At 36.6% G+C, this 20,897-nt stretch overlaps 3 protein-coding genes across 6 annotated transcripts; 1 reads left to right on the forward strand and 2 right to left on the reverse strand.

Annotated features, from left to right (window-relative positions):
- Positions 1 to 1,204: 1,204 nt before the first annotated feature.
- Positions 1,205 to 10,143, reverse strand: conv (insulin like growth factor binding protein acid labile subunit convoluted). 2 transcript variants are annotated; one of them, XM_087410495.1, is made up of 12 exons: positions 9,892 to 10,143; positions 5,953 to 6,210; positions 5,553 to 5,840; positions 5,092 to 5,329; positions 4,766 to 5,012; positions 4,148 to 4,402; positions 3,735 to 4,051; positions 3,369 to 3,666; positions 2,806 to 3,286; positions 2,411 to 2,674; positions 2,065 to 2,293; positions 1,205 to 1,966 (listed from the first exon to the last, which is right to left on the reverse strand). In XM_087410495.1, the coding sequence occupies exons 2-12, from the start codon at positions 6,200 to 6,202 to the stop codon at positions 1,624 to 1,626; spliced, it is 3,210 nt and encodes a 1,069-aa protein (XP_087266621.1). In that variant the 5' UTR covers positions 6,203 to 6,210; positions 9,892 to 10,143; the 3' UTR covers positions 1,205 to 1,623. The 2 variants fall into 2 exon arrangements, with proteins under 2 accessions (XP_087266621.1, XP_011050391.2); XM_011052089.2 differs by lacking the exon at positions 9,892 to 10,143 and having other exon boundaries at positions 5,953 to 6,217.
- A 58-nt stretch (positions 10,144 to 10,201) lies between these two features.
- Positions 10,202 to 13,420, forward strand: LOC105143883 (uncharacterized). Of its 3 annotated transcripts, XM_087410508.1 has the most exons (4): positions 10,202 to 11,305; positions 11,414 to 11,451; positions 11,536 to 11,801; positions 11,881 to 13,420. In XM_087410508.1, exons 1-4 carry the CDS (start codon positions 11,260 to 11,262, stop codon positions 12,014 to 12,016), a joined length of 486 nt encoding a protein of 161 aa, XP_087266634.1. In that variant the 5' UTR covers positions 10,202 to 11,259; the 3' UTR covers positions 12,017 to 13,420. The 3 variants fall into 3 exon arrangements, with proteins under 3 accessions (XP_087266634.1, XP_087266633.1, XP_087266632.1); XM_087410507.1 differs by having other exon boundaries at positions 10,202 to 11,451; XM_087410506.1 differs by having other exon boundaries at positions 11,414 to 11,801.
- LOC105143876 (uncharacterized) lies at positions 12,959 to 20,713 on the reverse strand. The gene is given in 3 exon segments (XM_087410494.1): positions 12,959 to 15,471; positions 15,557 to 20,669; positions 20,672 to 20,713. Coding segments are annotated over 3 exon segments (6,972 nt in total). The 5' UTR covers positions 20,699 to 20,713; the 3' UTR covers positions 12,959 to 13,639.
- Positions 20,714 to 20,897: the final 184 nt, after the last annotated feature.

Consider the following 20,897-nt stretch of genomic DNA (forward strand, 5'->3'; position numbering starts at 1 on the left):
AATATTTAATATTTCTCTCTTTTTTTTTCTATTTGCATTTTTATCTCCACTGATTCTCATTTTACAAAAATTCACCATGTAAGAAATAAAAATAATATAAGGAAGATTTTATATACCGTCAAATTATAAAGCTGTAATAATAAAATAAATCAGACGAGATTGCAAAACACATGTTCTTAACTGTCATAAAATCGCATTTGTAACTTTGATAAAACAACGAAGATCGGCGCTTTTTGCTGAGGAATACTTCGTTAATTAAGCGTTAAACCGACGTTAAATCCCAATTGAGAGGGCAAGCCGCTGAGCAGGCCGTCAAGCAGAACGGCAAGAGGCGTGTGTGCATTGTTTTTTCTGGTATGCCAACCGAAGCTATATTAATCAAATATGCCGTGCGTCGTATAATTTAAATTCCCGTTAATCCACCGAACTCGCGTGCGCACAATATTGTCTCTTTCTCTCGTGATTACGTGGGGTAACCGATAATTGCTAACGCGCAATTGCGTTAACGAAGTGTGAATAATAAAGGAAAAATCAACATTATTGTCGTCGTTGCGAGCGAACCTAATCGACTATTACGTTTTATTTCCGATAACGCTAATAAATTCACGATGGCGTGCCCTTTTGCGGAAACAACGGTTTCCACTGTTTCACACCCTCATTAGAGATCTCTCTTCTTCTCCTTCTTTTTACAAAACACACTACGTTAATACGAAACACACTATATGTTATCGTAGATACTAATTACGGTCTCCTTATGAGATAATGAAATAATCTTACTAAGCAAAGCTCAGAAGACCGCTGACTTCCTTGAGAATTTTTTCAGCAAGTCGCGCGAGTACTTTATTAGTCGCGGAACAGGACGACTACGCGACGGCAAATTAATATCGTGGGATTAGTTGGTCTTGATTAAAAGGATTCGCTCGCTTATCGTCGACTAATCGTCCCTCTCGTTCACGTAACAATTGCAAGGATCTGGTCATAACCGTTAGACATGTTTTCTTCTTCATGTCGAATCTTGAGAGCTGTTCTCTTTCAAAGCATGTTTTCAACTGTGTACTGGTGTACATTTTTTTATACAGTAAGTTGGAATGAAACAAATATATTATAGTTTGTTTCAATTCAACTTATTATACCAGTTTAGAATATTCTTTAAAAAGAACAGACCTTTGGTTAATCCATTTGTGTTAAATGATAACAATATATGTGACTTGTACAACGTATATATTTTACAAAAATAAATACACGACGTTCAACGTCCCTACTTCCGAGAAAAATACAATACGTTCTATGTACAACGCACACAGTATATCACCCAGCAAACAAGGTAAAGTTCTTATCATCATTTTGACATCATTTAAGATGTCATTTTGACGTTAAAATAACGATAAGTAACGTTAGCTTCTTTACTGGACACCTTCTTGAGGAATATACATTTATTAATTTATTGTACAATAAATCACATCGCTTATCGCGCTTCAACGCGACATAGATAAAAATCTAAAATAGCAGAACGATCGGAAATTTAATCAGCGATACCTAAAGATAATAACTTCGTGTTTATCTTACTATCTCCACGAAACGTAAGATATTTTTCTAAGTACTACGGATACTAGCTTCGTCAGATTAACGAAATCTCATAAGAGTGCAAAAGGAAGCAACGACTATCACGAAATACAGGCTCGCCCTGAGACTATCTGTCGAGCTGGAGTGCTGATTCAAAATCTGACACTGCGAATTTCTATAGTGCTTGACGTTCCCTTCAGAGTCACGCGCGAGTACGCAGAGCTCGTACTTGGTGTTTGATCTCTTCAGATCGTTGATTTTGAAGGATCTTTCGCTGTAGACAACATCCTTTTCGAGCATGGATTTGCTGCTACCGGATTCCCGAACCACTACGTAGAAGTCACCGATATCTTCGCGCGATGTTACGTACCATGTCGCTTTCCAACTCTTATCATCGGTATTGCTAAAGAAAATTGTAATTCGTCATCTCCGAAGTCTTCGAGAAAATTTTAAACGATATATTTACGATAACAGAAATTAACAATAAAATATATCACATACTAATCAATGCTTCGATATTTCACATCAGGTGTGATGTCGAGTTCGGGCTCCTCTTGAATATCCCTTTCGCCGCAGTTCGTAAGATCTTCGGTTACTTCCGAGATAAATTTATTTGCGAGATAATTTGGACTTTTACACATCACGTTCGACCATTCCATTGGAAATTGCGTTTGAGATTTTAGCCATCTCTTCAATGGCCGCACATGACAATCACAATGCATGGGATTACCTAATATAAATATATTTTAAATATTGATAAAACAAAAAACTTGATTATAAATACAGTTTTTAAAATCCTTTAGTGGTTTAATTATGTGTTTTATCTAATTATTGAATTTATTGTTACCGGAATATTTGAACACCGTGCCGTTCTGAATAATCTTCATGAATCTCTCATCGAAAACACCAATCTCATTTTCTTCCAGATTGAGAACTTTTAGATTCGGCAGCGATAGAATTTTGTCGAGAGGCACATGGCTTAGATGGTTGTTACTCAGATGCAAGTTGGTTAAATTTAACGGCGGAAGAAAGACATCTTGTTCGGAGATGTCACTTATGTCATTATACGATAAATCCAATGTCTGTAAAGCCGTTAAATTCCCGATTACATCTGAAATAAGGCAACGTTCTCGTAAACGACGATTCTCAATAGAAAGGACAAGCTGATAGGCCGTTATACAGCAACCTGATTAGTTGTTGAAGCTAAAAACATTTTAACGACATTTCCGGTTTACTACTCACATCTCCTGATCTCATCAATGTTGTTATGAGAAAGATTTAAATACTGAATCTTTTTAGCACCAGCAATGAAATCGAAGGTAACAACCGGCATTGTATTATAGGATAAATCGACTTCCTTAAGTCTATAAGGGATCCAGGGATCATTTGGAAGAGTCTTCCGGGTGATAAATGATATCTCGTTATGACTAAGGTTGAGCCTCTCCAGAGATAGACAATCATCGAGCAATCCATGCGTCTTATTGTCCAGCTTCTCCAATTTATTATGCGATAGATCGAGTGTTCGTAGAGATACTAGACCCTGAAACGCGCCATTCGGTATGTAGTTAATGTTGTTGTTCGTCAAGTTCAACGTTAGCAGCTGCAACAGGCCCTCGAATGCCCGGCTTGTTATGTTACTTATTTTATTGTTTGCCAAGTTCAGCTCAAATACTATTGGCAGACGGCCGAAGGCGGCTTTTTCCAGTTTCGTCAAGTAATTATTCTGAAATATATCCATCAGTAAAAATTCAGAAAATTACTGATCCTCGAAGAAGAACGAATTCTCCCATAAAAGTTTCTCTTACCTGCAGATAAAGATACTGCAGACTGCTCAGACCGCCGAGTGCTTGCCAAGGCGGCTTTGTTATGTTATTCGCTTGCAGGTTTAAGATTCTCAAGGTCAGCAGGTTTTCAAAGCTCCCCTCTTGCAGGTTATCGCCCAGCTGATTCCGCGAAAGATCCAGCGAGAGCAATGCATTCATCGTAGGCCACACGTCGGTGCTTGGAATCTCTTCCAACAGATTCTCCGAGAAGTCCAAATGACCCAGAGAAATTGGCAATTGGAAAATCTTTGTCAAACGATTATTTTTCACCGTTAAACTCCTGAAATACAATAGACATGTTATTGCAAGCATAACATTTTTCCATTTTATTAATCAACAATGACTCACCTGCAACTGGCTAATCGAGTGAGACTACCTCGTGCAACGTCGTTCAATTGATTGTAACTCATATCGAGTTCTAGAAGCGTCGGCAACGGTCCGAACGTCGATGGTTTTATTTTCTCTAGAGAATTATACGACATGTTCAAGAATCGCAAGCTGAAGAGCGTCTGAAATACGGCGTTATGAATCTCGGATAGATTGTTGTGCGATATGTCGATCGTGTGGAGTTCGTACAGCTTTGGAAAAGTCTGTCGTGGAACGGAATGTATCAAATTGTGGGAAACGTTTAAGATTTTCAATCCCGTCATGTTATGCATTGGAATCTACAAAAAAAAAGAATGTCAATAGTATTTAGAATAAAAATAAATATCTTAATGAAATAATGTGAACTATTTTATCGTTTCCATCCAAAATTTTACCTGATTTAGAGACGTAAATAGATTATAACTAAGTTGTAATTCCATAGCATAAGACGCACTATCGAAAGAATACTTTGAGATATTCTCGAGTTTGTTGTGGCTAAGATCCAATAATGTAATATTCGCACAATTCTCGAAAGCGCCTGATTCGATCTTTGAAATTTCATTGTGAGACAGATTCACTTTCGCCAGATAGATATCTTTGAACGCCAATTTCTCCACGATTGTCACGAAATTCTCGGAAACATCTATAAACTATCACGACAAATTTACTATTAATCCTTTTGAGTGCATATTTGTAACATTTATTTAAAAAAAAATTTGTAACATTTATTTTAAATTTGTGATATATAAATTCGAGATCTCTATAGATTAATGAAACTTAAAAATATTAAAAATAAAAATGTATATGTAATATTGAACATTAAAATATACTTCTACCGGTCAGAAAGAATATACATCGATAAAATATATACATACAGATGGATTTTTCACTCATAAGATATTTTTGTAGCAAAATCAATAAAAGAATTATTTTTCTAATGACAAGATGATGTCATCCTCCTAGAAGGTTAAAGAAAAACTGTGTGAGATTTGTGCAATAATTATTTCAGATACCTCAGCAAATTGTAACTGATTGAACATTTGGAAATCGATTTTCTTGATGAAGTTCCGGGAAAGATCGACGGTGCCAATTCTGGTAACGGAACCGAAAGTTCCACGACCCACGTCATCGATTTGATTATCGCTCAGATATAATCGTCTAAGAAAACGCATGCCACGGAAAGTGTTTGAATCAAGTTTCCTGATTTTGTTGTGGCTCAAATTTAAGACTTTCAAGACGGAATTCCGGGCGAAGGTTCCTCTAAAACGAAAGAAACAATCTTAGGTACATTACGGAAAATTTTATGATAAGTAGCACCGTTTTCTTCAAGTCTGTCAACCTTTTCAAATCGGCGATAGCATTATGCGATATGTTGCACCATCCCATCTTGACAAGATCGGCCAAATGAGACGGATCTAATTTGTCGATTAAATTGTGAGAGATATCTAAGAACTCGGTGTCTCTTAGACCTTTGAATTGATTCCTCTTCAAGTCTTTTATTTTGTTGCCATGAAGATCAAGAGTTTTAAGTTTCTTGAGTGGCATTAATGCTTCCACAGGCAAGGAAGAAAGTGTACCTAAAAAATATAAAAGTCAGTCAAGAATTTTAATTTGATAATTTTTTTATAATTATATTCTTGTATATAGGTATTATATAAAAAAGTTATATATGATGAAAATGTTATTTTTTGTATACATAATATCAAAAATTGAGTTCATACAATTGTATCATTTTCAAGATCTGTACAATGAGACGGTGCGTTTCCCACTAACAATATCTCGCGATGAGATTCTGATTACCGTTACTAATCTCCAATTTTTCTAACTTCGCAGCCGCTGCGCTTTCACCAAAACTATTTCCCAGTAAGGCAGATATCCGGTGCCCCGTGATGTTCAACAGACTGAGATTGCCGAGAATCTGTAATGCTTCACGAGGAAATTTTTCCAGATTACTGTTTATTACATAAAGCTCCTGAAGAGTTCGGTTCACGCCAAGAAAACTGTGCTCTTCGATCAATCTCAATGGCGTATCGATAAACTTGAGTACTCGCACATCCAATGGATACAGAGCGGGCCCGTAGAATCGTACTGTCAATTAATAAAAATGGAATAGTTCATTCAACCGACTTATTTCGTCATCTTCCACAAGAATATTATACGCAAATTTCTTTTTTTTTACGACGTGTTTAAATCGACTCACCTATGTTACATTTATATAAAACCAGTTCTTCGATCGGCATGCCCTCGTTTCCCAGATTCGTGAAGGCAATACTGAGACTGGCCAGATTCGTATTCTCACAGCGGATGTATAAACCTCTGTCACTACCCCGAAGACAAGTGCAGGGATAAATGTAAATCGCGTCTTTGGGGCATCCGAATCTCGGTCCAGGCGGCACGTAACCACCCATTATGGACACAACCATACTCAACAGCAATAGTGGAGATAACATTTTAATACCTGTTTTGAGAAGCACAAACAAAAAGAAATCCATTTAACATTTTCGTAATTATATAATGTAATTATATAATTATACAATATATTACTCGCTTACGCTTTGTAATTACATAATAACTGATATGAATTCAAACGTATAACAAATTTTGCATGAAAAAATACTGTTATAAGAGAATCGTACGTAGTATAATTTACATAATCTCTTTAATAAATATATATAGTTATGTTGAAAAAAAAATCTATTACATTTATATCATAAAAATTGAGAGATAATAATTTGATTTATATATATAATTTGATAGATAAAGTGCAAACTCGTAATATCTTTATAAAATGAGCATTTCAATTAGTCACTCCGTGATGCAACGTACGTCTCGTCAGAAATGTGGGAAAGTTTTCGCTAAGTGAACTCCATTGGTTAATGTACGCAACAGATCGATACGCCGATAACCATGCAGCTTATGCACCTAATAAAATCGCAGTTGCTTCAAAATCGCAATTGTTCTGCGCAATCTTTCGCGAATGAATTGTTAAACGGCCCTTCGAAGTTCCTGTTGCCTGTGTTTAAGTAAAAACGATTACATCAGTCGCTCAATTCGCGATCCGATCTCACCGCTTATTATCCCACGCGAGTTGCTGAGATATCCTGCGATTTCTTGATACCGAGGCGCAAAGGTGACTAACCGCTAAGATTATCACGATAGCCCAAAAACGTCCTTGAAGACGAGACTATTTTTTTCAGGCAGATACACCCACACAAAATGAGACCTACTCGGTGACCTCACTGCGTAACAAAAAATGCCGCAAAAGATCAAGATCTCATGGATGATGCTCTCATGGATCATGCTTTGCCTATTCATTATTCAATCATAATTAATACAATGATCGTATACCGACGATAGCGTCTCCCACGCGATTCTAGAAAGGAGGCACGCAACTACGGCAATCGCGCTTTCTGTCATGTAACAAATTATAAGCTATCGTAGGGACGTTTAACTCATACGTCACTCACAATTTGCCTGTTGCACATCTTGCAAAAGAAAATTATGAAAGCGGCGACTTGTCCATCCGGAAATGTTAACGCAATTAGACCAATGCGTTTTCACTGTGTACTATCGTGAAAATGATGAACCACCTGCGTAACCATGCATGAAATTTCGATAGAAAATTAATGGTTGCGTGCAATGGTGCTGCACTGCGGTTTATTTTTTATTGCAAATTGATTGTCCTTCTTTCGAAACGATTGGACGATTAGCAAATATAATTTTTGTATAATAACCGACCTCCTTTCAAAGATCATCGTATGCTCTTTGTGCTCTGTGGGTGGATTTGAAAAGATATCAATAGGCCATGAAAAAAAATACAGTTGTCACCATTAATAATTAATTATATTTTGATGGAATTATTAATCACTGTTTCCTTTGTTTTCCCGGTTGAATCTAAGCATATTCTTTTTATTGTATAAAAAAACATTTGCAGTGTATTTTATTATTAATTAACAATTGTGTGGTAACAATGAAAGTTGAATTGTCAATTTACACACACTTTCGATATATTTCAACGTCTAACAACCGAGATCGTCTTCGCATCGCAGCGAGGCTCCCGCAATTAACAGTAGCTTATAATTAAAATAATCGTGGGACTCATCGATCTGAGAAATGGAAAACTATGTCTTATTACAGGAATTCAAACGGGCAAGAAGAAAAGCACGATGATCTAGTTCAAACAGTTTATCAACAATCAGTTTATAGTAACAATCAGTTTATAATGCTCGCTATATAATGTATGTATAAGCACGATATGTAAGAAAAACATAATGCAAACAGCGTTTGCATTATGAATGAGGAAGATTTATTATTTTTATCTCAGACAAGATGTATGCCAAGTAAAAGTATATTAATAAATTTATATTTATATATTGAGAAAAATGGTTGAAAATCCAGAAGATTAGATTAATCAAAATTCCGCTTGTTTTAATTGGGATTCTAAGATTTAATCAGAAAATTTAGATTTATCCATTTTTAATCAGAATTCCAATTAATCCAACTAGGCGTTTTTCTTAGAAGAGTAAGAAGTTATCATCAAGAAAATCTGCAAATCTAAAATCGATGAGACGATAACGGTTAGAAGTAAAACGATATGTTGGGAAAAACACACGAGCCTTTCACTTATTTTAGTTGATCTTTCTACTTCATAAACCAAGAAACTAACCACTGGACCGAATCACGCTGATCTCTCGTGACACCAAACTCGTATCAGATCTAAGAAAAATGAACGAACCTGGTACCATTGACGTAATGCATCGGCAATACTCGATTATTTATTATTAAGTTATCTCGAGTATCTGGATCAAAACTCGAACGGTTACTTGTTACTTTTTACTTATATTTGTACCGACTTAAAAATATTTAGAAACTCGAGGAGCTATCAATAAACAGTATGCTTTCCCGAACGTGAGACTTCCGCTTCTCGAAAGCGGAAAGAATGACAGTGGAGAGAAAAAGAACTTGCGCCACGCTCCACTTTCTGAAAGTGGATCTATTAATTAGAGCTATTGTTAACGTAGCAAAGATAGATGGCTTTATGTAAAGAAAATGCATCACTATCAACTCATAATATTCGCGATTAAGTACTAAAATTAAATTATAAAAGAAACTGCCTCGTCAAAATAAGATGCACTTTTCCGTGCATTTCTTTAACATAATAGATAAGAATATTTTTGTTTCGATAGTATCCTTGCAAATACCGCATCGTGTAATAATCTATGTCTACATTCGTTTATTATACGATTTTTATTTGTAACATTATTTTTCCTTTCAAAAATATATGTATAATAATTATTAGGAAATTATTTTTTTAAATAAAGTAAAAAATATGTATAATTTAATTTAATTTATATTTAATTTATGTTATTATATAAAATTTTGTAATTTATGAAGAACATTATTTAGAAAATCATTACAAAGTTATTAAAAATTTATTATTAAAAATTTTATTATTAAAAATTATTCCCGAATCTCAAGATTAAATTTATATGAAAAAAATCAAAATCTTATATATTGAATAATGAACTCTCCAAAAAAAAATAATAATAATTTTATTTATACTGTATTTAAATACTTACTTATGTCAAGTTAAAATAATTATAAAGAACAATATTATTGCAACTAAACAAAATAAAAATAACTGTGCAAAGCTTCGTGAGTTAGTTAAGTATTGCAGATAATTAGTTCAAGTAACATAGAAGCGTAACAGTTTGTACATGCATTAAAGTCACCGTTTGCTGAGCAGAGAGATGACGCGCCTAAACACACGTGGATACTCAGCTGTGAACATTACGAAACTTAGCATCTTTGTATTTAAAACAAGTATATAACAAGTTTAATATTATATCGTATTAAAAAATTGAGATTGAATTTAACCAAGCGAAGCAAAGTTTACTAAACTTGATATTGATTTTCTTTTTTCTAATTGCTTTCAATCTCAATCTATAGCCTGGCATATCTGACATATCTGACATAAGCTTGTTTGATAAGCTGTTCCTTATTATTAGTATAATACATCATACCTGCTATTATTCTAATAGTCGATAAATTGCGAGATTTTTAAAAACAATATTTTCGAGCATTTTTCAACTTAAGATAATAGACTACAATATTATCGTCATAAAAAGTCGCAATATACCTTGTTACACTTTGCCCAATGATTTTTAAAAGCGCGAAGGTCGTTGTGATTTTTTTCAAGGATGCACTGCTGGTATCCTTAGAGTTACATTTTCGCAGCCGAACGGGTTGTCCTTTTTCTTCCACCATGCAGGAGCAGAAAGAGTGAAAAAGAAGAACAGAAAGGAGTACACGTTTTGAATTCACCTTCGTGTGTCTTCAAGACATTCTGCATGTGGTTCCTGGCTGAAGCTGCCGTGAAAACTGAACCGAGGCACGGAGGCAAAGAGAAAGGCAGCTTCAGAAGTAAGGCCTCCCTCATTGGCAGTTGATACGCTGTCCTTTCGTAGACATCCCACCTTTGCCGTTGCGAGAGAAAGAAGGAGAGTCGCGCCACAATCACATTTTGATAAAATAGTGCATATCTTCGAAGGTCGCGACTGATAAGCTGCTATTAGTAACCTGACAAAATTTAAATTAATAATAAAAAAATTATAATAATAAAGTATGTAAAAAATTTCTGTCGTTTTAATGAATGATTAAAAAAAGTTTCAACTTGATCAATTTTAAGATTTCTTTTTAAGAACATCAAAAAATTATAAAAGTGTTAGAAAAATTGATTAGAAGTTGTTAAGTTCTAAATATTTCTTTATATTCTTTTGGTTTGCATTTTTAGGTTTTTCAAATTATAAATAATTACAAATGAATAAATAAATATTATTGCGCAATTTTAACGTTTAACGTTATATTTAATTTAGCATGTAATACGATCCTGGCAAATCCTTGTGTTGAAGAAAGTCAGCTGTCAAGTACACCTTAGGATTGGTTGATGCTAGTGAAAGTTTCTTTACGTAGTTACCTTGATACTCAACCGAGTCACGTAATTTATAGCATGAAGCCGACATCTGTTGGTGCACAGATTAATTTAAATAAACATCTCGAACAAATTTAAGTATGTGTATTATCTCGTTACTTTCTTCATAATAGAAAATTTTAATTTTAACACAAACTTCTTTGTAATAAACTTATATTTATCATTATCTTCTTCTTTTTTACAAATTTATTAAGCCATTTTTAATTTCTTTAAAGAGAAGATTAATTGGATTTTTTTGTTCTTAGAATATTCTTTTGATTCTTCGAAAACGTCGTTTAGCAAAGCAGGATGCGATAGTTAAGTGTCGTTTAAACAATAATGAGAGAGAATGACGGGCCTTTTCAGAAATTACATGGCTATTAAGGTCATTGAGCTCTTCGTGTTCTTTAGTTTCAGACAAAGAGTATCGCGCAGTCGGTTGCGTTATCCATCGAGTAAATAAGTGATAGTGTTAGCTGGTATTGTAATTTCAGCATCAAGAATTAAAAAATTTTCGTTTTAAAAATTACAATTAACATGAATTATTTTTTAATATACGTGTTCAACTTTTCATTATTGTTGAGTAAGTTTTAAAATTAGCTCTATATGAAATTTCGATTACTTGAGGTTTTTTACATTTTGTATTATTTAAAAGAAGATAGATTTTATGTATATCTTTTTTGTTACGCAGATACAAAAGTGACAAATCAATTTACTTTGGGCCATTTCGTAAGAATTTTTTTCAATTACTTTGAAATTATTTTAATATATCTCTGTTTTGTAATAAAAATTATGAATTACTATGTTTTACAGGATAGAAATCATCTGGAAACTTATGAGGAGATATCAAATGAACAAAATGATATCGATATCTTCGCTAATCTAACTTTTCGCTTTACTTGCAAGGATATGCCATCCGGTTTTTATGCCGACATGGATTACAATTGCAGGATATTTCACGTTTGTGAAAATTTCGGTGATGGATTCCCAGTAATCTGCGCTAACGATACAGTGTTTGATCAGAAACAGCGGATATGCACGGACGAGGAAAATATCGATTGTCATCACTCTCACGAATGGTATATATGCACATTTTATGATACTTAAATGAATCAGATCACAAGCATTTATAATATAATTAATAATTACTTACTGAAGGTATTACTTGAATGAATTAACTTATTCTGTGGAAATTGAATCGAGGACGATTACAGAAAAAATCCCAGAGGAAGAAGAATCAAAAGTGGTTCAAGAAGATGTAATACCTTCCATTTGGCCGTTCGTGTTTGACTAAAAATATCTTATTTTGTGCTAGGTATACGCTAGGTATAACTATTTACGTTCTAAGCATTTTACATTTATTCCGTTAAATGAAATTATTATTTTGTGTTAAATAAGTTTGGCTGGAATTAATTTATTTTACTTTTTTTCTCTTTTTTTAGTTTGTTGTTTATTTTTCTTAGAAAAAGATAAAGTGTAAATTAAATCGAGATTAAAATTAATCTTAACATTGATGGAATCGGGTTCTGTTCCATCTTATGACAATGCCGTACTAGATGTGTGTCCAACTTTTAAATCCAACTATTTTTGCCGATCTATTCTTGTCTTTTTTATTTAGAGTTTCTGCCAAGAATTCGTAGTTTTAAACCTGTATGCAATGCGAGAAATATCAGAAAATAATATTTACAGAATTCTAAAGTAATATAATTATTCTGTATTATCTTATTTTCGTAGTAGTTTAACATTCTAATGGTTGCGTGTTGTATCATGATCTTAACTCCAGTCTCTTTTGTGCTTTTGTTGCATCCCGGTATGTCTTTTGCCGCATGCAAAACTGATAAAATAAATAAAAGAAAGAGGAAATACACGAAAAGAGAGAGAAGACCTTCAGTGGTCTTCCAGAATAATCTCAGGTCTATTCCTGACTGTTCTCAAGGTTCTTGAAAGTTGCAGCACCAGTTTCGAATAATATTGCAGCGCACGCATAATTTATTATATTTACTTCTTCATCGAATTCTAAAAGTCAAATTAGATATATATTTTTAAAAACTTCAAGAATTTAAATAATTTTAATAATTATATTATTTATAATATAAATTTAACAAAACTTTATATAATGTTATTAAAATGTTAAAAAATGCTTATTTTATTAAAAAATAAAATAACATTAAAATTAATTAATTGATAATTATAATTTGAAGGGACAATAGGGATTATATAAGACAGATACAATTCATTTATTTTTAATCAGATATATTTAAGAATATATCAGTCTTAAAAAAAACTTACGCTAGCAATTCAATATTTTTTCTGCGATACATTCCGTATTACGTATTACATATTTTTTAATGCCGTACTTATGTCTTAATCTTTAAGAAAATATGAAAAAATATTACCCAGCACCATAAAGCCCATGACAATGAAATAAATATCACCTTCGAAATGGCGCGTGTTTCATAATTAAATTGCGAGGGATTGTTTCCATAATCATCTACGAAAATATCGTTTCTTCAGATTCTAAATATCATCTATATTCTAACTTTTGAAAATATATTCTACTTGAATTCTGTGTTACTAAAGTGTAAATAAAATATATCACGAAAAACAATGTCACGGACACATCTATAGAAATTATTAATATCTATCTTTTCGACTAATCTCTTTTTAAGAAATAATAAAATTTTGTTATGCAAAGAAATCGAGTAGTTATCTTGAAATTACATTGTCTTATAAACGCGACCACTACAATACTAATATAAAAACATTAAAGCTAACCCAATATATAATTCGATTTGTTTCAGACTTAAAGAAAAGTCTGTAACAGAGACTTATATAAAGCTCTTAACAAAACATATGTATGGGAATTTAATATAGTATACATAAAATATAAGTAGACTTGAGCAGGCAAATCAAAATACTATTTCTCATGATGATAATATGATCTATGATGATGTGGCCAAGTAATCCCCGGACCCGTTTGATCATTATCGTATACATATTTGATCTTCGGATTTTCCGACCCGAATACACTTTGTCGAATCATACCGAATATAGCTGATACAAGGGCCATGTTGCTGATCATACCAGCTATGGAAGCAGCCGCTTTCGCGTGAGCCAAGGCCATCTGGATGATGAAAGTTATTATGAAACCAATTCCAGGCATCAAATGGCTCATCTTTGTCTTCAACGCTCTTCCGAGATGTATCACCGCACTCGTGATTTTCTTGGACATAATGTCTTCTTGCAAACGTGGCAAGTAAATCCTCAGTTCCGAACGTATATTGTTGTCGGAGGACGATTCGGTATCTTTGATCCTATTTTCATTATCTGGATCCTCGTTCTTCTGAATAAAAAATTTCGCCTTCTTTTCTAAATTCTCTGAAAATTCATTCAGCAAAGATCTGAATTCATTCTTTGCACGTTGATCTCTTTTGCGTTCTTTGTCACTTTCCACAGATTCTTTTTGAAGCTCATGGGTCATTTCTTCCTTCAACGGTATTACTTTTATTTCCTCCGTCCTGAGATTCTTCATATGCTTCTCAGGATTATCTCTCCTAAGATGTTCTTCAGTAAAGGCTTTTAATCTGCTCGCAAACTTTTCGTTTAAACGGGTCCCAAAGAGTACACTGAAAGCATTGTAAGCATTCTCTACGTTAAGAAACTGAGCAACATCACCATCGGCGAAGTCCGTTGCGTTGGCCTTGATTTTATCTAGAAACATAGTGATTATCTTATCGTCATTTATAGATCGCTTAATGTCCGTATACTCATCGCTCTCTTGCAAAAGCTGAAAATTCGCATCTTGCATGTCATCCAGACTCCTCTCTTTTCTTTCTTTTTCTTTCTTCAGCTTCTCGTTGTCCGGCCGCTGATCCAATACTTCTTCCATAATATCGCTGATGATCGTCAGGATACTCGGCAAGTTCTTGTTGTCTTTGATCTTCGTAGCTCTACCTTCGCGAAAGCCATTGAAGCTTATACCGATTTCACCGTTCCCGTAACCCTTAAGCTTTAAGAAACCCATGTCTACTTGAAATTTATCCTCCATTGCTATCTTATACCAGTCCAAGAAAATATTTTCCATTGATTTCTTTCTCGTCAATAATTCCTTCTCGAAATCCTTCGTGGACATACCGAAGAAATTCTGTACTTCAGTTTCCATTGATCTTCCGAAACCAATAGGAAATGATGGTAAGGACGGCAAGATAGATGGCACGATACTAGTAATTACTGGCCAGACAAAAATGCCCATGCATCTGATAAAGCTCAAGCTCTGTACGCATCGAACTACTCGCGATAGAAAACTGCGATTTGCCGTATGTTCGTTCAAATCTTCCACTAGTTTCAAGATTTCGTACTGATCGGCAGTTAGAGAATTTCTGACTGTATAATTTAATGTATCAACAAAATATTCCTTTGAATTATCTTTGGATTTTTCTTCCAAAAATTGTTCAGATTTGGAAATATTAACTAGAAGCTGAAGAAAATCGGATTCCGTGATGTTCGGGAACATACTATCCATTGTCGTCTTCGAAGTCTGTTCAATTTCTCCTTCGGTCTCATAGTAAGAATTTAATAATTGATCAGTACTTCTTCGTCTCCTTTTGTGTTTCTTGGATGATGCGCTTGAGGGAACGGACTCCGACAATGATTGTTGCTTAAATTCAGACAACTGGACTTTTTCCTTGGAAGTATCTATGAGGATGTTTGTTGGCTGTCCAAGATACTCGGGGATGGTTCCTTGCTCGTCTAGAAAATAAACAAAATTAAAGATTAATGAATTGAATATTGAGAAGGGATGTCGATATGTGTTTAGCGGATAAGACTGATTCACCTACTGACGCAGTGTTCGAAGCCCTCGATTCTCCACTTATCTGGTTTGCCTGTTCCACTGCATGCGCAACTTTCGACTGAACTGTTTGCTCTTGAGATTTCAGCTCCTGCTTCGACTTCTGCAATTTCGATTCCTGCGACTTCGATTCCTGTAGCTTTGGCTCCTGCAACTTCGACTCTTTCGGCGTATCCGACAGGATTTGAATTTGCGGATAATTTATGCCGCCAAAGCTAGGCAATCCTGGAAACTGAGGAATGCCAGTTTGAATTCCACTCGGTACCGTAGGACGTTGAGGGAGAGGAAACTGTATGCCAGGACGCTCGGCGAAAGGATTTCCAGGAAAACTCGGGATCTGACCAGGAAGTTGACCTATACCAAGGATCTGACCGGCTCCAGGAATTTGGCCGGCACCAGGAATTTGACCTGCACCTGGAATTTGACCTGCGCCAGGAATTTGGCCAATAATGGGAATTTGACCAGAGCCAGGAATTAGACTTATACCGGGAATCTGACCAGAGCCCGGAATTTGGCTAATACCAGGAATTTGACCAGAGCCAGGAATTAGGCTTATACCGGGAATCTGACCAGCACCAGGAGTTTGAAACTGACCGAATAACTCTTCGAGGCTTGGTATACTTGGTGAAAATTGCTTCAAAATTGGCCAAGTGATATGCTGGGTGCAGGCCATGAAATTATTGCTTCTCACGCAGTCCAACAAGTTGGTTACATATTCGCGACGTATCAAATCCGGTATTGCTCTCTCCGCCAATCTGACAATGTTCATCTCCTGAGCAGTCAAAAAAGTGCCTATCACAGGATTATTGACGTCTAGGTAAGAATTTTCTGAACGCGGTGATGAGTTCTTACTTAGCAAATCTTTCAATGTATTCTCTATTTTATCCTCAATTGTTTCTATGGCAATTTTTGATATATTTTCATTTTTTTCATTAAATGTCTGATTACCGGAATAAACGTTACGTAGTATGATCGATGATAAATCGAGTTTAGTTCTTGGCAGAATTTGAAAATTTCCAAAATTGGGAAAGTTTGGCAATCTCGGGAAGAATTGAGCAATTGTCGGCCAAGCTATATTCCTTGTACAGTCGAGGAATGTGCTCTCTCGAACACAAGCGATCATCCTCTCTACGAAGATTGGTCTTACTGATTCCGGTAATAGACTTTCTGCAATTTGAACGATGTTACCTTGTTGTTCCGTGAAATAAGACGTAACATGCGGCGATCTTGAAGTAATCATTGAAGGCAGGACTTCCGGCGTAGAATGCTGTACGGTTTTAAGTATTCTTAAAATTACACCTTCTGGATGTTCCGAAAAAATCGGATAAAATCTAGTATCTGTAATGGTAACAGTAGCATCTCCGTGTTGACCGACTTTCACATCAGTCTCCGACAACGGCGATGGGTCAGTCAGATTCTGAGATAATGTAGACTTATTGTTTGCTGCTTGAAGATGTCCTCCGAAATTTGGAAAGCTGGGCAATCTAGGGAAATATTTCGATAAACTCGGCCACAATACCGTCCTTGAGCATCCTAGAAAATTGTTCTTGCGTATACATTCTATCATTCGATCGATAAAAGCAGAACGGGTTGCATCGGGTAGTAAGCCCTCTGTTATCTTAAGAATAGTCAATTGTTGATCATTAAGCAGATGGTCAAACTGTTGCGTGCTAGTTATTTTCACACTCTGCTCATCTCTTACGTTTGGCGAAGATAGCTGAATCGCCTTGAGAATGTTAAGTATTACCGATTCAGGATGTTCTGTAAATATCGGCACAAATCGGGTACCAGTAACACTAATCACAGGACCATTATTAGGCGAAAATTTCGTCCTAGAAATAATCTTCACGTTGGAATTCGTTTGCGATTTGTTCCATTCCTGCTGATCCTTGATAGCTGAAACGTTCTTGTCTTTCAATGGTATTTGGTCTTCTTGTTTCGATGGTTGTTGAGCAGATGAAAAATCAGGAAATTCAGGGAAATTAGGAACGTAAAGAGCAACCGTGGGCCAAATAACGTATCTGGTGCAATTGAGAAAGTCATTGTTCGCCTGGAGGCAAGACATAACTTGAACTACAAGAGGTGCTCGAGCCGGAGGTGGTACCATGCTCTCCGCTAATTGTAGTATATTAAGTTGTTTCTCAGTAATTGTTGTCAGAACAATCACATTTTCGTTGACGATTAAATGCGAATTTTTCGATGTCGCTCTCAGGGAATTACGTACCTTTGTTAAAATCTCCGTAACCTTGTTTTCTAATTCGCTGGATGCTTTGGAAGAAATTTCGTTTTGGCGTGATAATAATGGAATCCGACTGGATAATTTTTCTGCCCCAGCGGATTCCGATGGATTTTCAGTGACTAGCGGTGTCGTCGTAGTCGGTGGGTTTGGTAAAGTCGGTGGAATCGGTAAAGTCGGTGATTGGCTTCCTCCTAAAATTGATGAAAAATCAGGAAACTGAAAATTTGGCAAGAAACCGAAGAAATCGGGCAATTGCCAGTCCGGTAGCCACTCGGAAATATCCGGTAGATTGGGAATAAACTGTTTGACCGTCGGCCAGGTGGAATATTTAAAACAGGTTACATAATTAAATTCCTGAATGCACTTAACAGTCTTCTGAACAAATTCTGGACGATACGCGATAGGAAGTAGCTGTTCAGCCATGTGGATCGACAGTAATTGCTCCGGAGGAAGTACAGCAATGTAAGAATCTGTAGTATGAGCGATAGAAGGAGGAGGAACCTTCGCGTGCTCCTTCAAGGTATTCTGAAGGATGTTCACGATCACCGCTTCCGGCTTGGGCTTCCGCATTCTCGTGGCGTCAGCTTCAATGACTTCCGGAAGCTCGCCAGGAGTCCCCACAAAACTGGGAAAGGGAACGATAGGGTACTGCGGATACAACGGTATCGATGGATACCAATTCTGATAATCCGGAAAAGCCGGCAGCGTCGGATAATGTTGTTTCACCATCGGCCAAGCAAAGTACTTAACGCAGCTGAAGTACTCGAATCTACGTACGCATGAGAACATCCTGTCGGCATATTCGCGACGCCTCTCACCGGGTAAAAGTTTCTCAGCCATCTGCAAAATTTGGAGTTGACCGATAGTAAGCAGTGCCCTCAGGGTTTCGTTCGTCGGATCGATGAAAGTCGGCACCAACTCGTAGGTGACTTTCGATTCCAAAGCACCCTTCAGAATGTTGAAAACAACGAACTCAGGCGTTAGCAACCACGGATGATGAAGGCTATTCTCTGATCTCGCAGATTTGGCTCTGTTACCCTGAAATAAATCCATTAAGTTTACCTCGATTGGTAGATTATTCAGAGGCTGCTTAACTGATTCCGGGAGATTGTCGAGCACGACGGGCCAGACGAAGATGCGTATGCAATTAAAGACACTGAGACCGCGAATGCATTCTCCTATATTTTCCACGAACGACTGGCGCTGTTTTGTCTGTACTAATTGCTCGGCACACTTTATTATTTCCAATTGATTTTTAGTCAATTCAGTCGTGTTTAAGCTAGCCAAGAACGTTTCGTTCGTAAGTGACTCCCGCGTTATCGCAATATCCTTCAAAGTATCCAATAACTGATTTTCCGTGAATTTTGGAATATCGGGGAGCACCTCAATTGCCTGTTCTCTTAAATACTGCAAAAATGTTCTGTTCTTGATTTGTTCCTGAAGAAACGCAGCTTGATTCTTCCATTTTTGAAAACGGTTTAAATCGGCTTCCGTTGTTGAAGATGATTGATCAAGATTCTCACTTCGAGTCGATGTCACTTCCGCGTCGCTGTTACGTTGATTGCGAATCTCTTCGTCTTTTTCAGCCGCAAATTTCTCTGAAAGAAGACTCTCTTCATCAAATTTTTCCGACTCTTTCGCATCGTTACCGACGGATTCAAGTGCATCATTTCGTATAGATATTAATTTTTTTATTTGACCGTCTACAATCGATTCTTGCTCGCGACCAGGCAAATTACCTTCTTCAGCATTCAAATAAACAGTCGAACTCTTGTACTTGGACTTACCTGGAACACTGGCTCTATTTTCTCTGTTCAGATCCAAATCTTCGTCACCGATTTCTTCATTGCTCGAAGCCTCGTCGATCACACGTTTCTCTTGATTACTTTCAGTTTCTTCCACGACATGTTCCTCTTGATTACTTTCGGTTTCTTCCGTTTGAGGAAGCTGCAAGCTACGAAGCTCATTGCGTACGTCTTCGTTCACTTTCTCGGTATTCTCTATTTGTGCCTCATCCAAATTATGTTCCGCTAAATTTTCGATCTGCCCCGTTTCTTCTTTGTTTAAATCTATTTTATCCGCGCATTTCAATTTAATATCTTCTAGATTCTCTCCAAGATTAGAAGAAGTGTCTACGTTCTTCTCTTCTTCCGGCTCCGCCCTATCTTCATCGGCATTCACATCTATGTTTCTTACATCCGCGTGTAATTCCTCGACGTTAATTTCAATAGTATCTTCTTGTGAATCCTGACTGTTTTCTGTATTGTCCGATACATTCCGTTGATCCAATATCGTCTCAGTATCATCAGACTCGACCTGAGCGTCAAATCTTCGAACACCTTCGTTCTTTTCCTCGACATTCTGTGCAACAGTCTCGCCATTCTGCGACACGGGTTTACCGGAAAGACTCACGTCGTTTCGTCTTCTCTTCTTCGCCACGCTACCTTCATCACTGGCAACTTCGGCTTGAATTTTTTCAGGATCCTCGACGAGTATCTCTTCTTTTGAATTATTTCTTCCTTCACTAACATCTTCATCTTCATCATGATTTGCTATCGCCAAGCTTTTTCGTGCTTGATCCGCATCTTCTTTGTTTACGTCGTCAGGATCACTCACCTCTACCGGTTTTGAAATCTTATCATTCACTTGATCCGCAATGACGCTGCCGTCATCGTGAGGCACACTTCGCGCTCGTGTGTGATGAAGGACGCAAAGCAGAAAGAAGAAACAAAGAGTCGAGCGAGGCACGAGCCGATAGATGCTCGCGGTTGACCGTGGGCGTCGAGAGTTGAGTGCTCTCATGGTCGCGGTCGAGAGGCGAATGTCTCGGCCACTTCTGAGCCGGTCTATGGTCAGCCATGCCTCACGCATGGTGATACACATACCATCGTCTAAAGCACGCCGACTGTAGCCAGTTCACGGACGAAGAAACGAACCTGTAGATGAATAACAGCTTGGCATTTCCATTTTTGCGATGCCCCTCTACGCTTCTACTTCGGGGTTGCGAGGTAACAAGCTCCGCCGCCAACGAGTTCGCCGTGGCTGACCGGTTGCGTTTCCTGCGCGGAAATGGCAATGGCATCAGGT

The sequence above is a fragment of the Acromyrmex echinatior genome, chromosome 10 (genome assembly GCF_024713525.1).
Source record: "Acromyrmex echinatior isolate Ae372 chromosome 10, ASM2471352v2, whole genome shotgun sequence".
Lineage (NCBI taxonomy): Eukaryota > Metazoa > Arthropoda > Insecta > Hymenoptera > Formicidae > Acromyrmex > Acromyrmex echinatior.

What these genes read in the sequence shown, in the direction of transcription:
- LOC105143883 (XM_087410506.1), top strand. Translation starts at nt 11,260, where the DNA reads ATGAATTATTTTTTAATATACGTGTTCAACTTTTCATTATTGTTGA. An exon ending in CAACTTTTCATTATTGTTGA is followed by an intron (nt 11,306 to 11,413) that starts GTAAGTTTTAAA and finishes TTTGTTACGCAG; the next exon opens with ATACAAAAGTGACAAATCAA. An exon ending in TGTCATCACTCTCACGAATG is followed by an intron (nt 11,802 to 11,880) that starts GTATATATGCAC and finishes TACTTACTGAAG; the next exon opens with GTATTACTTGAATGAATTAA.
- conv (XM_087410495.1), bottom strand. Translation starts at nt 6,202, where the DNA reads ATGTTATCTCCACTATTGCTGTTGAGTATGGTTGTGTCCATAATGGGT. An exon ending in ATCAGTTACAATTTGCTGAG is followed by an intron (nt 4,403 to 4,765) that starts GTATCTGAAATA and finishes TTGTCGTGATAG; the next exon opens with TTTATAGATGTTTCCGAGAA. An exon ending in TATTTACGTCTCTAAATCAG is followed by an intron (nt 4,052 to 4,147) that starts GTAAAATTTTGG and finishes TTTTTTTTGTAG; the next exon opens with ATTCCAATGCATAACATGAC.